The sequence below is a fragment of the Dasypus novemcinctus genome, chromosome 25 (assembly GCF_030445035.2).
Source record: "Dasypus novemcinctus isolate mDasNov1 chromosome 25, mDasNov1.1.hap2, whole genome shotgun sequence".
Taxonomy (NCBI): Eukaryota; Metazoa; Chordata; class Mammalia; order Cingulata; family Dasypodidae; genus Dasypus; species Dasypus novemcinctus.
This window is the reverse complement of record NC_080697.1, coordinates 15,908,215-15,923,680: the sequence shown is the minus strand read 5'-3', so window position 1 is coordinate 15,923,680 and position 15,466 is coordinate 15,908,215. Positions and strand designations below refer to the sequence as shown.

Genomic DNA, 15,466 nt, shown 5'->3' with positions numbered 1-15,466 from the left:
TTTCTTTTATTAATTATTTAGCTATATTATAATTATTCTGAATTTTTCTTCTTCATGACACTATAAATTTTCATCTTTTTACCTTTATTCCCAGCAGCTAGCACCATGCCTACTGCATTGTAGAGACCCAATAAATGTTTGATAAATGAAATTAAGAAGTATCCAGTTGTATATAATTTGTCCTGGAAGATTTTTAAAGGAATGAGCTATTCATCTTCTATTCTTACCTTTAAAAACCAATAAGAGAGATTTTGTAGAAGTTTTCATTTCAAGTTGGTCTACCTTCCAGAATGGCCACCAGAATGAGGTGGAGCAGTCTGGTCACCAGAGAACTATGTGGAAATGATCTGTACCTACAAGCTGAGGTTTTGCTTTATAATAGGAGATGTGCCTGTATAACATTGTCTCAACCTCTGTACCGATTGTGTAGGCCTCCCTCTTACTCTTTCCCCAAACCTATCCTGTTCCACCTAAAAACAATAAAATAAAAATGTACTTTTCTGGTGATCAGAATACTCGAATGAACAGCTGCTATTTAAATTATGACATTCAAATAATTTCAAACTTGGCATCTCAATTGGGTTCCATTTTCCTTTTTCCACCTACTCTTTAGATATCGCTTACATATATTTATCAATAGTACTTTAAACTCAATTTCAAAACCAAAATTCTATTCACCTTATTCTTCCTGCTTTTCCCACCAACCCCAACCTCCGATAATCCTAACACCAAAACCTGGCTTCCTAGTTCCCTAGTTTAACTGTTGATATCACTATCCACCCAATTGTCAAAGTAAAAATCACATTTTTAAGTCTCTAACCCTAAGTACTTAAATCAAGTTGGTCACCATATCTTACCCATTTTACCTCCACAATATTTTTCCTTTTATCCCTTCTCCCTCTTCACTACCACTATATACTCTTAGAACCTGTGCTCTGGACGTGCCATAGCCTCCCAACTGGTCTCTCAACTTCTACCCACCCCGCCCCCCTTCCGAATCTGCCCCACAGCAATGGTTTTTAAGTGGGCATGTACATTCAAGTGCCCTCTACCTAGAGATGCAGATTCACTAATTGAGGCTAGGGCCTGGTTATCTCACTTTACAGTAAGCTTCCTAGATGAGGTTTTGCACACCCTGCTTATTCTACAAGCTTCTCTGACTAGCAAATTGCCTTTTACCTGTATTATTCTTCTGCTTCTGTCTCCTAATTAAAAAAAAAAAAAAAATGGTGTCTTGTTAAAAAAAAGAAAGAAACTCCCAAATCTCCGAACCTAAATGATGGCGTGTGGTCATTTCAGTGTCAAGGAAATCCCTCTTTACCCTCTCCACTGTGTTCCTTGGGTCTCCCTGGAAATTTCCCCCTGAAGTCTCTATTTGAATGTGCTGTGAAATCTGCACAATAGTGAAGGCTACAATCCCTTCGTACTCACCAAGACTTACTCAGGATGGCCTGCACCAAAACATTTTACATAATTAACTCAGCTCTTAAAAGTAAGGAGAAACCAAGAGACAACTCCTGAGCACCTAAATTTGAGAGAGGGACTTTTCCGCTTCACTTTTCTGTTTTTCAATAAATAAATTTTTCTGAAAAGAATCTCTTTCAATTCAGGAGAGGAAGTGAGAGATTTCCCAGGAGGAATATTTAGCAATCGTCATGTGGTTCCACATGCAAGACAGAAACTCTCTGTAGCTGAACCTGACAGGAGGGGTTGAAGGATGGCTAAAAGGTCAAATAATAGATTCCTTTTGATAAGTTTGGGTTCATTCTTTAGGACTGTCACAGAAGGAGAAATAGAGCTTGAGTCCAGAAAATTAGCAACTAAACACAAGTTACCAAAAAAGCTTGCCTTCAAATTTAAATTTGTATTAGATTTTAAAAGGCAGCATTCTAATCAGGAATGGATATAAAGTTTGGTTTCAGTGTTGAGATTCTAGTAAAGGATTAATAAGAATTAATAAAGGTTTCCTCCAGTCTTAGCTTTGAGTTTAGTATTTAATTGTTTTAATATTAATAAAAGGTACACAACTAAATCTGAGGGAAACCGAATCTCAGGAAAAGCATGCATCTTATTGCTGTGGCCTTTGTAATATGCCACAAACATAGCTCCAAAACACCTAGTAATTATGAACTTGGAACGTGGAGGTTCACATTCTTGTGTGTGGAAACTACGAAGCAAAAGCCAGGCAGTTCCACCCAGCAGCGTTGTGTCTGTAATTCGTGGCTCCTTCTGGCACAGCACAGGCTCTCTCGTCCTGCCCCTCCTCACTCATGGAATTTACTTAGGCTTGGTGTGTCGATTTCTGTCCCACTCCACGTGGGTCCCACTGTGTTTCTCTTGGTCCCATCACTCTTAGATTTGTTTTCCCGACTTGTATTGGTGATTATTAATATAATACAAATGTCTTTTCTTCCAGTCCTCCTCGCCCTCTGGCAAATATGAATGACACCATGATCAGCCACGTGTCCTCCGGAGTGCCCACTCCCACCAAGAGGTACGTGTGTCCAGTGCCTCAGTCCCTGCTCAGAACCGGGGAGAGGGCTGTGCTACTGATTTGTAATGTTCCCTTCAGAAACGAGGGCCCAGGAAGCAGAACCTTCCACAGGGTAGAAAAGCCTGATTTTCTTTCTCTTCCTTTTTACTGTCTTATAGTATTATTTTCTACTATCTTCCTTTTTTCCCCTAATGACTTATATATTTTTTTTTTTTTTTTTTTAAAGATTTTATTTTATTTATTTAATTTCCCCTCTCCCCTGGTTGTCTGTTCTTGGTGTCTATTTGCTGCGTCTTGTTTCTTTGTCCGCTTCTGTTGTCGGCACGGGAAGTGTGGGCGGCGCCATTCCTGGGCAGGCTGCACTTTCTTTTCACGCTGGGCGGCTTTCCTCACGGGCACACTCCTTGCGCGTGGGGCTCCCCCACGCGGGGGACACCCTTGCGTGGCAGGGCACTCCTTGCGCGCATCAGCGCTGCGCATGGCCAGCTCCACACGGGTCAAGGAGGTCCGGGGTTTGAACCGCGGACCTCCCATATGGTAGACGGACGCCCTAACCACTGGGCCAAAGTCCGTTTCCCCCTAATGACTTATAAATGCAGCTTTTGAAGGAGCTGCTTTTGAATGCTGCCTGGGGTGGAAACTCTTCATTTGTGACAAGCAGTGAACATAGTGTCAAAGCAGGTTAGGCATGTTTGAGGCCTTTTCTTAACATTATACATTATTTTGGCAATCACCAGTTTCAGCAATTTTGCATTTAAGTGTCAGAGATCATTTCTGCTTTCTGATTAGACTATGTGGAGTTACTATACATAGTCTTTTAAAATATTTTCCTAAATCATTCTGTATATGGTACATAAACATTTAAGTTGAAAAGCCTGAGCCCCCTCTCTTATTTATACAAGAAGTTTCCCTTAGAGTCCTTCAGGGAAGTAGAACTGTGTGCTCCTTTCTCCCCTTTATTTAATTTACTCTTCTCCAAAATTCTCTTAAGCAGGACTTAAAAGAACTCTATAAAATGGCTTACTTTCTGGGGAAACGGACTTGGCCCAGTGGTTAGGGCGTCCGTCTACCACATGGGAGGTCCGTGGTTCAAACCCCAGGCCTCCTTGACCCGTGTGGAGCTGGCCCATGCACAGTGCTGATGCGTGCAGGGAGTGCGGTGCCACGCAGGGGTGTCCCTGCATAGGGGAGCCCCACGCGCAAGGAGTGTGCCCATGAGGAAAGCCGCCCACGTGAAAAGAAAGAGCAGCCTGCCCAGGAATGGCGCCGCCCACACTTCCCGGGCCGCTGACGACAACAGAAGCAGACAAAGAAACAAGACCCAGCAAACAGACACAGAGAACACACAACCGGGGAGGGGGGAGAATTAAATAAATACATAAATCTTTAAAAAAAAAGAATGCATTGCTTTAAAAAAAAAATGGCTTACTTTCTATTAATATTTGATTTAAGCCAGGGATTCTTAATCAGGGGTCCACGGATCCCTTGAATCCATGAGCTTGAATTGAAAAAAATCAACTTATTATCTTTATTATTTTCTCTGACCTCTAACTGAAATCTAGCATTTCCTTCACTTATGAATGTATGCAATAAATTACAGTACTATGCACTTCATATCACATTACAGTTGTTGCATATCTCAAAAAATCGTTTACACTCATCCATACTTCAAAATTATGGTAGTTAGACCTGATGCTAGCTGAGTGTCATAAAACTGTCTGCTGCCACATTCTGACAAGGGGTCCATGGTTTTCACCTGACTGGCAATGGGTGAACAGAAAAGGTTAAGAACCCCTGATTTAAGCTGTTGCTTGATCAAAGCAATGCAGAAACTCCCTCAGGTGCACAACGAGTAAAAAAATTATTTCTAACAGCATCCCTCTAAAAGAAAAAAACAACAACAAAGAAATTCCAACCCCCCCCCTCATAAAGAAAACCTCTTTGTGTCACAAGTATTTATTGCTTTAGATTAATTCATCTATAGAAAGGTCTGCTTTGTAATACTTTGGCCTACCTTAAGACTATGTGTGCTCCTATTGGCTAGAACTCTTACAGCAATGTTTCCAAATGTGGCTGATCACCTGGGACCTTATCAGACCCAACGAATCAGAATCTCCAGGGTAGGATCCTGGGAAGCTGTGTTTTTAACCAGTAATCCAGATGATTCTTAGCATTAAGCAAGTTTGAGAAAGCCTCAGAAGTAAGCTAAGAAGTAAACTGAGGGTTACCTTACAATAGAGGATTTAGGAACTTAATAAATCAGAGTGGCTGTTAAGACATTATCCATATTGGCACTCAAGACCCTGACCAGGCAAACCTACAGCTTTGTGGGAATACCTGTAGCAGGAAAACAAGCAAGCCACTTCTTTGGGGCCAGGTTGAGAAGTAGAATGTATAGAGTAAAAGTGTAGACTTTTGAGACAGTTTGTCTGAGTTTGAATCCTGGCCCTCCCCTGACCTTGAACAAGTTTCTTACCTTCAATTTTTTAATCTATAAAATGGGAACAGTAATAGTATCTGCCTTGTGGGATTTATCTGAGGGTTTAATTTATTATTGTTATTTAGGAAGTAGCAAACTAGAGTGAGAGAATAGCTGAGGGAAAAATGGAATAATTTAAGAATAGCTTCCTCTCAAAGAGGAACAGAAAGCTTCTGGGAGAATACGAAACAATCCAGCCTGTCCCACCTACCTGGCCATTACAGAGACCTTTACTGTCCTGAGTTCTTCTGTTTTTGCATCAGACACCTATAGCATTCAGACCCAGACCCAGAAACTAAGTATCAACTCAGGAATTTTCCCACTTCAAACCCAGGAAGATGAAGTAGGTTTTTGAAAGATCTCGGCTCATAGGTTTGATGCTAATTTTAGGAACACATCTACTAAGTAGGATATTGCTTTATCTGTGTTCTCATCATTGACTGGTTTTGTCACTCACTGTTGAGCACCTGGTGCCCAGATGAGTGGCGACAAAGGGCACCATATGTCAGATGTGCTGCATTCAGAGCCCAAGGCTGAATGTGACTGTTCGAGGCTGTTCGAGGGAGTGCGTCTTTCTGGAGAATGCTTCATTGTTGGGGAAGACTGACAGAAGTGATTTAGGAGCAATAATAATTACAGCCACCCACGTGGAGGGACTAACCCATGGCTTGGTGTTGCCCCAGGCTTGATAACACATGGCCAGCTGCAATTGCTAGTCACTGAATATCTGCCATTTTTGAAAGCTGCTTCAGATATACAGTATTAGCCCCGATTGAGATTTTATTTTAAAGGCAGAATTTCAGCTGGTAACTCTGTCTGTGTGGAGTCAGCCAGTCCTAGAGGGGTTATCACAGGCTGTGTGGGAACTGGCCAGCAGACGAGAGAGGTAGGCTGCACTCTATAACTGATCAGGAAACCGTGTGGGAACAGGATGCCCCTACTCTAACCATGTGGTCCTTAGAAACTTAGGAGATTTCTTTTATATTTGGTCTGAGATGGGGTTCTAACATGTGAACATTAGTTATATAATGCCTAGACTTTTGATCATCTTTTCATGGCCCCTGTTACCAGATAGTATAAATTTCCAGATAGCAGTCTATTTACTTCCTCACAGACTGTCAGTTTTCCTTTCCTGGAGCTCAGCAGTCTCTACAAGTACAGAAGCCTCACTGTACTGAGGCAGGGGTCCTCAAGGGGGAGAAAGCTGCCCTTCAGAAATGAAGAGGTTTCTTTAAGGACCCAACTTGAAGCATCAATCACTGAATCAGACAAGAGCATCACAGTAATGAAAATGCAGGAAAAGTTAAAAGCTCCAGTTCCTCCCTTTTCACTTAAAAATACTAATGACCATATTAGTCAAAATGAAAGATGGCCTCAAATGTGAGGGAAACTTAGTTTTTTTGTGTGTTGTTTTTTTTTTTAAGATTTTTTTAAATTTTTTATTTATTTCTCTCCCCTCAGTTGTCTGCCCTCTGTGTCCATTCACTGTGTGTTCTTCTGTGACCGCTTCTATCCTTATCAGCGGCACCAGAAGAAGTCATTGTAAATGGCAAAGATGCTGGCTATAGGAATTGTGAGATATAAACAATTATGTTTCTGAGATTCTACTGTAGGGATCTGTCCTCTATAATATTCTTTTAATATTTCTACATTAATGTTTCTATAATGGAAAAGAAATTTTGTCTTCTAGGCTAAAATATTTATTTAGATTTAGACCTTGGACTAAATAAATAATTTCTTGAAACTTTGCTTTCTTTAAAAAATAAAACAGTGCATACATTTTAAAACAAACAATGCAGAAATTGTCAAAATTTTAAAATGGAGATGTAAAACCCTCCTCCGCCATCTAATTTCTTCCTAGACTTGCTTCTTCCCCAAAGTTCAGAATGCAAACTGTGTCTTTATGATCTGTACTTTGTACTATTCTAAGTTGTACCTTATTTTCAGACCAATATGCTAATATTTTGGATTTTTTAAATGTCTTTTAAAGATTTGCTTTAATTGTTTATGAATCTTTATACTTTTAAAAATTCAAGGGAAGCGGACTTGGCCCAGTGGTTAGGGCATCCGCCTACCACATGGGAGGTTCACGGTTCAAACCCCGGGCCTCCTTGACCCATGTGGAGCTGGCCCATGCACAGTGCTGATGTGCGCAAGGACTGCTGTGCCACGCAGGGGTGTCCCTGCGTAGGGGAGCCCCACGCACAAGGAGTGCACCCTGTAAAAAGAGCCGCCCAGCGCGAAAGAAAGTGCAGCCTGCCCAGGAATGGTGCCGCACACATGGAGAAGTGACACAACAAGATGACACAACAAAAAGAAACACAGATTCCTGTGCCGCGGACAAAGAAAAAGACACAGCAAATAGACACAACGAGAACAGACAACGGGTGGGTGGGGGGAAGGAAGGAGAAATAAATAAATATTTTTTAAAAAAATTCAATAGAAATTGCGTATAAATATAGCAATAGCAAAAACTTCAATATGCAACTTTTGACTTTGTGCATTTGGTTGGTATATCAGTTATAACTCCTAATTTCAAATTATTAAAGCTTATCTTAAAAAGGCACAAACTCACAAGGACAAAAGCAGAAGCAGAAACGGAAGGGCAGACGGGTAAATGCGTCGCAGAACAACGGGAGGGCCATCAAGATGCCCTCCTCCGTCTTGGCTTCTTCTCTCAGTGCGCCGTCTTCATCCCCTCACCCTGCAGAACAGCTACTTCTAAACACTGCCTGTGGCTCCAGGCATGCATCACACAGCTTTGCCACTTCAGAGGATGTGCTTCTCCTCCCGGGGTTTCAATTTTGAAAATCCAGGAAAGGATTCTTACTGCTCCAGAATCTATCAGTGCCCATCTATACATGTATTTGATTGGCCATTGGAACTAAAACCTCCAAGCAGAGGGGGCAGCATTTCCCAGAAGAAAGTTCTACTGTCAAGAAAAAAAGAAAGAGGCCTGGGAAAGGAAAATCATGCAAGTTCTTGGCAGACCACCTCTTTTGTTGCACAGCACACAGAAGTATGCAAACATGTACCCATGCACACACTCTGTGCTTGTATACACATACCTTATCATACACTTTTCCACCTCCAGAACCTTCCTTCTTCACATAATGCAGCTCTTTCTTATACAACTGCAAATAAACTTGTACCCTTCCCAGAAACCTTACCGCCTCCAGTGCTCAGCACAAGCTAGGGTATCTGGGTTTTATCCATTTGTCCAGATCAAGTCTAGGTATGTCCTTCATGATTCATTAACTCACAAATCAAATAGTAAACTTTAAACACTCACACACCTAGTATATAAGAGTAAAAATCTGAGAATAGGAGATTGCAATTAGGGAAGTCTCCCATTTAGAGAAGATGGAAGAGGGAAGTAACAGATAATGTTACATATTAAACCATATTTGCCTATCCTTCCTTCTGAAATGCCACTAAAATTACAGTCAAGAAATTTTTTTAAAAAGCACACACCTATAAGGACAAAGAAAAATGGAAGAGGAAGCAATCACAATAAAATTTTGGAAGCCCCACAGCAGATGGATGAGTGGTAACTAATTTAACAGTTTGGAAAAAACTAAAACCTGCCAATAAGAGAAGTGCAGGAGAAAACCAACCTCAGCAAGATGCAGGAATCAGAAGGCCCTGAACAGGGCAATGCTAGAGAAGTCAATATCAGAATAATTGGCTGATGGTCTTGTATAAGAAGTACTTAGAGCCCCAGATCTTCTATAGAACTGGCCGACTGCCTCTACCCAACTCCTAGCCAAAGATCTGAGGTTTGTGTTTGGAGTTTCTGAAACAATACAACTCACATAAAACCTAATTGCCTTAATTCTCTCACCCTTGGTGGTCTGAGTCAACTAGCTAAGGAATTTCCTTAATAAAATGATCTGCACTGTTGTCTGTATTGGCTTTTAGTCAACCCATCTCTCTCTCACAGTATCATACTGAAGATTTCAAGAAATCACTAATACAGTCTCTTATTTTGATATTTTCAGGGTGCCTGAAACTTCAGCCTCCCAGGATCCTAGAGCCTGTAGTTAAGCAGTTGCTTTGCCCTGTAATCAGATAGCAAAGACTGATGTATTCCCACACTATGATGGAGAGAATTTTGCTATTATCCTCACTTTAACTTGATTCAGCTGGTTTCATTGTTACAGCCACCACCCCCCCCCCCACCCCCCCCCCCCCCCCCGCCATTTCTAGTATCAGTTGCTGTTTTAGTCAAAACTCTTGGCCATAAGTGACAGAAGCTATTTGAATTAGCATAGGAGGAAGAATTTTTTTTTTTGGTTCTCATAACCAAACTGTGGTAAGATCTAGGTTGTATGTGGCTGGGCCCCAGGGATGACCAGAGCTAGTGGAACTCTGTAACTCCTTTAGGTCTTTCGTTGTCTTCATTCTCCCCCAATACAACTAGCTTTTTCACACAGTCAGGTATCTGTCCACTACATTCACACGTTTCATAGCCTTACTATCCTAGAGGATTGCCTTTCTTTTAGTTCCAGTGTGAAAACTCCCAATGAAAGTTCTGTTTGATCCAACTTGAATTATATAACTTATGTTGTTTGATAGCCCCTCCTAGAATAACATAATTGACTGGAAGGGGGACAGTTCTCCAAAAGCAGAAATGTGCTGTTCCCCAGAGAAGATAGAGGTACTGAGAAGACAGCTATAGGCTTCTATTTTGAGAGATTCCTGAAAAAAAAATTTATATTTTTAAGTGTTAAGTGTATTACATTGTACCTCCACTTGCATAGGTTTGTTTCAGGAGAACCTGTTTCGTCACTACTACCACATTTTTATTCTTTCTCTCAGGGGTTAAACAATGCTTTGTATTCGTTTTGTTCCATATATAAAGATGTACAATGTTAGGATATAACACAATCTTTGCGTGGCAACAGGTAAATATTAGAGCCATCAATTCTGTGTTGTCTCTGATTGCTAGGAATATGAAGTAAGGGCAAGAGTTTATCAGTTAGAACTGTAATACATATGTCACAAGAAGGAAAACCAGTTTTGAAAGGCCAAAAGATGACACAGTATAAATATTATTTCTGAACTATAGAAACATGACCGAATTCAGAAACGAGTTGTCCTGTAATAGTATGAAAATGGCTTTCTGACTGAGTGCCAAGGTAAAGAATTTATTTGCAGAGTACAGTAGAATGTCAAGAACCACAATCCGCTGTTTTTTTAGACTATGAACAAGAGGTTGGAGAAACTTAGAAAGGAAGCAAAATGAAATTGGTCAAGCTAGAAACGTTCTATACTTGGGCCCAGTCCAGTTCTTCCTTACTGTGAAATGCGAAAAATAGAGTTTGGCTGAAAAGCCAGAATTGATATGGACTTTAGCATGATCATGAAACATCTTGCTTATATGAATGCTTTAGGAGTGTCTCTCCAAGTCAACACAGCAATTCTTTTTCCTCCAGTCGTTTTTAAAAAGACAGAAATCCAGAGTAATTGAAAATTAACACATAATCCAGTGGAACTGCAGGGTCCTCAGTGCTGGCAGATGTCCAAAGTCCATCTAAAGGCCTGGGCAGACTGCCAGTTTTTAACTGCTTCTGGGCTGGGATTAAATTCCATTTCCATTCAAGCATTTAGGGTAAAGCCTTCACCAGTTCTAATTCAGGTTAGCACAAACAGAAAACTTGAGTCTTTCCAAGCCCATACTTAAAAAACGTAATTTGAAAAATGGAAGCGGACACAAGCATGGTAATTAATAGTTGGTTTCCTCGTCTCAGCAGACTGAATATAAGCAAGGACACATCCATTGCAGCTGTCACCAGAGCAGAGAGGAGAAAGACCACAAGTTCAGAATTATCATGATCGAGATGCTTATGGGATACTGGGAGTGAAGAAAGGCTCTGTGGATTTTGGATGTGGGGGGCCGAGGAAGAAGATAAATGATTTTCCACGTTCCTTCCTGGCTTGAGTTAAGGTTCCTTTGATCAAAACACAGGAGAAGTAGGTTTGACCAAGGAAGGTAGTGGGAACCAGCCCTTAGCCTATCTTCCTATCACCCAGGTCTTTCTGGCTGCCTCCAATTCACACTGGCAAAGGGCATGCAAATCCTTACATCTAGAGAGTAATCGGTCCTTGTTTTTGTTTCCCAGCTGTTAAAACAAATACCATACAGGGGCTGGCTTAATGCTAGGAATTTATAGGCTCAGAGTTTCAGAGGCCAGAAGACTTACTTCCTTCTAGCGTCAGTATCTTCTGCCCGAGCAACAGTCTTTGGGGTCTTTGTCTTTTCCGTCACCTGGCAGTGTCTTCCCACTTCTCTTCCTGGTTCTTTTGACATCCAGCTTCTGGCTGTCCCCATTGTTTCTCTCTTTCTGGCCTTCTCCATGAGGCCTCTAGGAATAGGATAACAATACATCCTGATTCACTTGGGCCACACCTTAACTTAAGTAACCTCATCCAAAGGTCCTATCTACAGTGGGTCCCACAGGAATGGGTTAAATTTAAGAACATATTTTTCTGGGGTACACTACTCCAACCTACCACTGTCCTCCGCTACCTAGCACCCACACGTATACAAGCACGCTCACTCTCCATTTTCTCTCCACCCACCCTGCTACAGAATACTCTCTCCCTCTCTAACATATATACATTCTCTGTCTCTGTCTCCCTCTAAAACACACACACACTTCCTTTTTCTTTTTTTTCCTTTTCCTTTTTTTACATATTTTTACATATGCTTTGGAGGCTTTAACTTCAATACCTGTTTTAGTTTGCTAAGCGATTCAAAGCAGATACCATGAAATAGGTTGGCTTTAAACAATGGGAATTTATCAGCTTACAGTTCGTATTTTGTTTTTTGTTGTTTGTTTTTATTTTTCCCAACCTCATTGTTTTGTACTTGCTGTGTCTGTTCATCTTCCTTGTTTCTTTGGGAGACACCGGGAACTGAGCCTGGGACCTTTGATGTCAGAGGGAGGCACCTAATTGCTTGAGCCACCTCCACTCCCTGCTTTGTTGTGTCTCTCATGTTTCTCTCCTTGTGTCTCTTGTGTCAGCATGTTGCATCAGCTTGCCACGCCTGCCTGTCGCATCAGCTTGCTGTCTTCTCGTCTTCTTTAGGAGGCACTGGGAACCTCCACACCCTGCTTTGTTGGGTCTTTCATTATGTTTTTCTTCATAGTGTCTCTTGTTGTATCTTGTTGCATCAGCTTGCCAATAGCACCACCTCACTGTCTTCTTTAGGAGACCCAGGAACTGACCAGGGACCTTCCATGTGGTAGGTAGGAGGCCTGTTGCTTGAGCCACATCCACTTCCCATAGCTTTACATTTGGAGACCAAGAAAAATGCCCGATTCAAGTCATCATCAAGGCGATGCTTTCTTCCCAAGGACCAGCTGTCAGTGATCCTTGATTCCTCTGCCACATGGCAAAGCACATGGTGACACCTGCTGGTCTCTCCCTTCTCTTCTGTGTTTCATTGCTTTCATCTCTTGCTTCCATGGCTTTATTCTCTCTCTCTCTCTGTTCATCCTATTTATAAAGGACTCCAGTAAGAGGATTGAGGCCCATCCTGAAAGAGGTGGGTCATACCTTAACTGAAATAGCTCCATCAAAAGGTCCTCCTTATAATGGGTCCACACCATTTCTCCTGGTCACTGGACATCAGTCCAGGCCTCAGGAATGGATTGAATTTAAGAACATATCTTTCTGGGGGTACATACAGCTTCAAGCCACCACAGTCCCTCTGGACCTTATCTTCTTAAGAAGCTGACTCAGTGCAGTGTACTTCTCTCAGTTGACACTGTGGGCCACAGCCTTGCAGGAGTCACTAAAATTCCTATAGCAACCCTGAAGTTCCTGTGGTGACTCTGCTTAGACCTACTGTATTTAACCATAGACTCTTCATTCCTCTTATATCAAACTATAAAAATATTTCGACTTCCTTTAGCTGGTAAAGCATGCTTTCGAACAAATCAGTGCTATGGTACAAATTCTTACATCTCTTTCATCTTATTAGGAAACCACCAGTCTGCCCCCTTTTATTAATACATAATGGCTGTCTGTATCTCTTATAATTTTTTGCATTTAAAATCTTTTGTTTGATATTAGTATAGCTATTCCAGCTCTTTTTGGTTACTATTTGTGTGGAGTATCTTTTTCCAACCTTTCACTTTCAGCCAGTTTATATTCCTGGGTTTAAAGTGGGTCTCTTATATGCAGCATATGGATGGCTCCTGTTTTTTAACCTATTCTGTCAGCCTGTCTCTTTTGATTGGCAAGGTTAATCCATTCACATTCAGTGATATTACTGTAAATGTGTTATTTACTTCTACCATTTTATTCTTTGATTTTCTTATGTCATATCATATTTTCATCTTTCTTTTTACTCTTTTGGTTAGCCTTTCTGCTATACTTGTCTTCTATACTTTCCTCCAAGCCTCTCTCCTGTCTTTTTCTTTCTGGCTCTAAGGCTTCCTTTAATATTTCCTGCAAAGGTGGGTTATTTTTTATGAACTCTCTTAGTTTTTGTTTGTGAATATTTTATACTCACCTTCATATTAAAAGGACAGTTTTGCTGGATACAGAATTCTGAGCTGGCAGTTTTTCTCTTTCAGTATCCAGATTGTATCATTACCATCTTCTCGCCTCCATGGTTTCTGATGAGAAATCTGTACTGTCTTACTGGGCATCCCTTGTATGTGATAGTTTGATTCTCCCTTGCTGCTCTGAGAATTTTCTCTTTATCTTTGACATTTGACATTCTGAGTTGTATGTGTTTTAGAGTAGGGTCTATTCAGATTTATTCTGATTGGGATACAGTGCGCTTCTTGGACATGTAGTTTCATTTTTTCCATGAGAGTTGGGAAATTTTCAGCTATTATTTCCTCAAATACTCTTTCTACCCCTTTTTCCTCCTCTTCTGGAACTCCCATGGCACATTTGTTGCATTTTGTGTTATCATTCAACTCCCTGAACCCCTGCTCAATTTTTTCCATTCTTTTCTCTTCTCTTCCTTTCTCTCTTCAATTTCAGCTATTCTTTGTTCATTATCACTTATTCTTTCTTCTATCATTTTGAGTCTGCTGGTGTATGCCTCTAATATGGTTTTTTTTTTAAAGACTTATTTATTTATTTCTCTTCCCTCCCCCCCCACCCCAGTTGTCTGTTCTCTGTGTCTGTTTGCTGCGTCTTCTTTGTCCACTTCTGTTGTTGTCAGCAGCATGGGAATCTGTGTTTCTTTTTGTTGCGTCATCTTGTTGTTTCAGCTCTCTGTGTGTGCGGCACCACTCCTGGGCAGGCTGCACTTTCTTTTGCGTTGGGCAGCTCTCCTTTTGGGGCGCACTCCTTGCACGTGGGGCCCGCCTATGCAGGGGACACCCCTGTGTGGCACGGCACTCCTTGCACACATCAGCACTGCACATGGGCCAGCTCCACATGGGTCAAGGAGGCCCGGGGTTTGAACTGCGGACCTCCCATGTGGTAACTGTATGCCCTAACCACTGGGCCAAGTCCACCACCTCTAATATGTTTTTGATCTCACCTATTATGTCTTTCATTCCCGTGAGCTCTCTTACTTTTTTTTAAAGAGTTATTTATTTATTTTTATTTCTCTCCCCTCCCCCCCCAGTTGTCTGCTCTCTGTGTCCATTCACTGTGTGTTCTTCTGTTTCCACTTGTATTCTTGTCAGTGGAACCCTGAATCTGTGTCTCGTTTTGTTGCGTCATCTTGCTGCGTCAGCTCTCTGTGTGTGTGGCACTGTTCCTGGGCAGGCTGCACTTTTTTTGCACTGGGCAGCTCTCCTTATGGGGCACACTCCTTGCGCATGGGGCTCCCCTATGCGGGGGACACCCCTGCATGGCACGGCAGTCCTTGCACGCATCAGCGCTGCGCGTGGGCCAGCTCATCACACGGGTCAGGAAGCCCTGGGTTTGAACCTTGGACCTCCCATGTAATCAGGCAGACGCCCTATCCATTGGGACAAATCCACTTCCCTGCATCTCTTTTTGTTGCGTCATCTTGTTGCATCTGTTCTCTGTGTGTGAGGTGCCACTCCTGGGCAGGCTGCATTTTTTTTGCCTGGGGCGGCTCTCCTTATAGGGCACACTCCTTTGCGCATGGGGCTCCCCAACCTGGGGAACACCCTTGTGTGGCACTCCTTGCGCACATCAGCACTGCACATGGGCCAGCTCACCACACAAGAGAGGAGGCCCTGGGTTTGAACCCTGGACCTCCCATGTAGTAGGCGAACACTCTATCAGTTGAGCCAAATCCGCTTCCCAGCTCTGTTACTTTTCTATTCAGGATTTCAAATTCTCCCTTGAGCTTACTCAATGTCTTCTTGATGTCATTCATCTCTTTAGCCATATTGTCTTTCAATTCATTAATTTGATTTTGTGTGCATCTTGCTAATTCATTCTCTCAAGTCCTGTGTCTCTTCTGGGGCTTTGATATATTCCTTTTTCCAGGCCTTGTCTTCCATTTTCTTAAAAATTAGTATGGCTCCTAATTTCTTGCT

At 41.8% G+C, this 15,466-nt stretch overlaps 1 protein-coding gene across 11 annotated transcripts in view; it reads left to right on the top strand.

The window, feature by feature from the left end:
- DTNB (dystrobrevin beta) overlaps nt 1-15,466 on the top strand; it is a 350,467-nt gene that overhangs the window by 241,466 nt on the left and 93,535 nt on the right. For all 11 annotated transcript variants that reach the window (XM_058287728.2, XM_058287727.2, XM_004452521.5 and 8 more), the window contains exon 10: nt 2,417-2,494. In XM_058287728.2, coding sequence (XP_058143711.1) covers nt 2,417-2,494 — 78 coding nt within the window. The remainder of the gene's footprint in view (nt 1-2,416; nt 2,495-15,466) is intronic.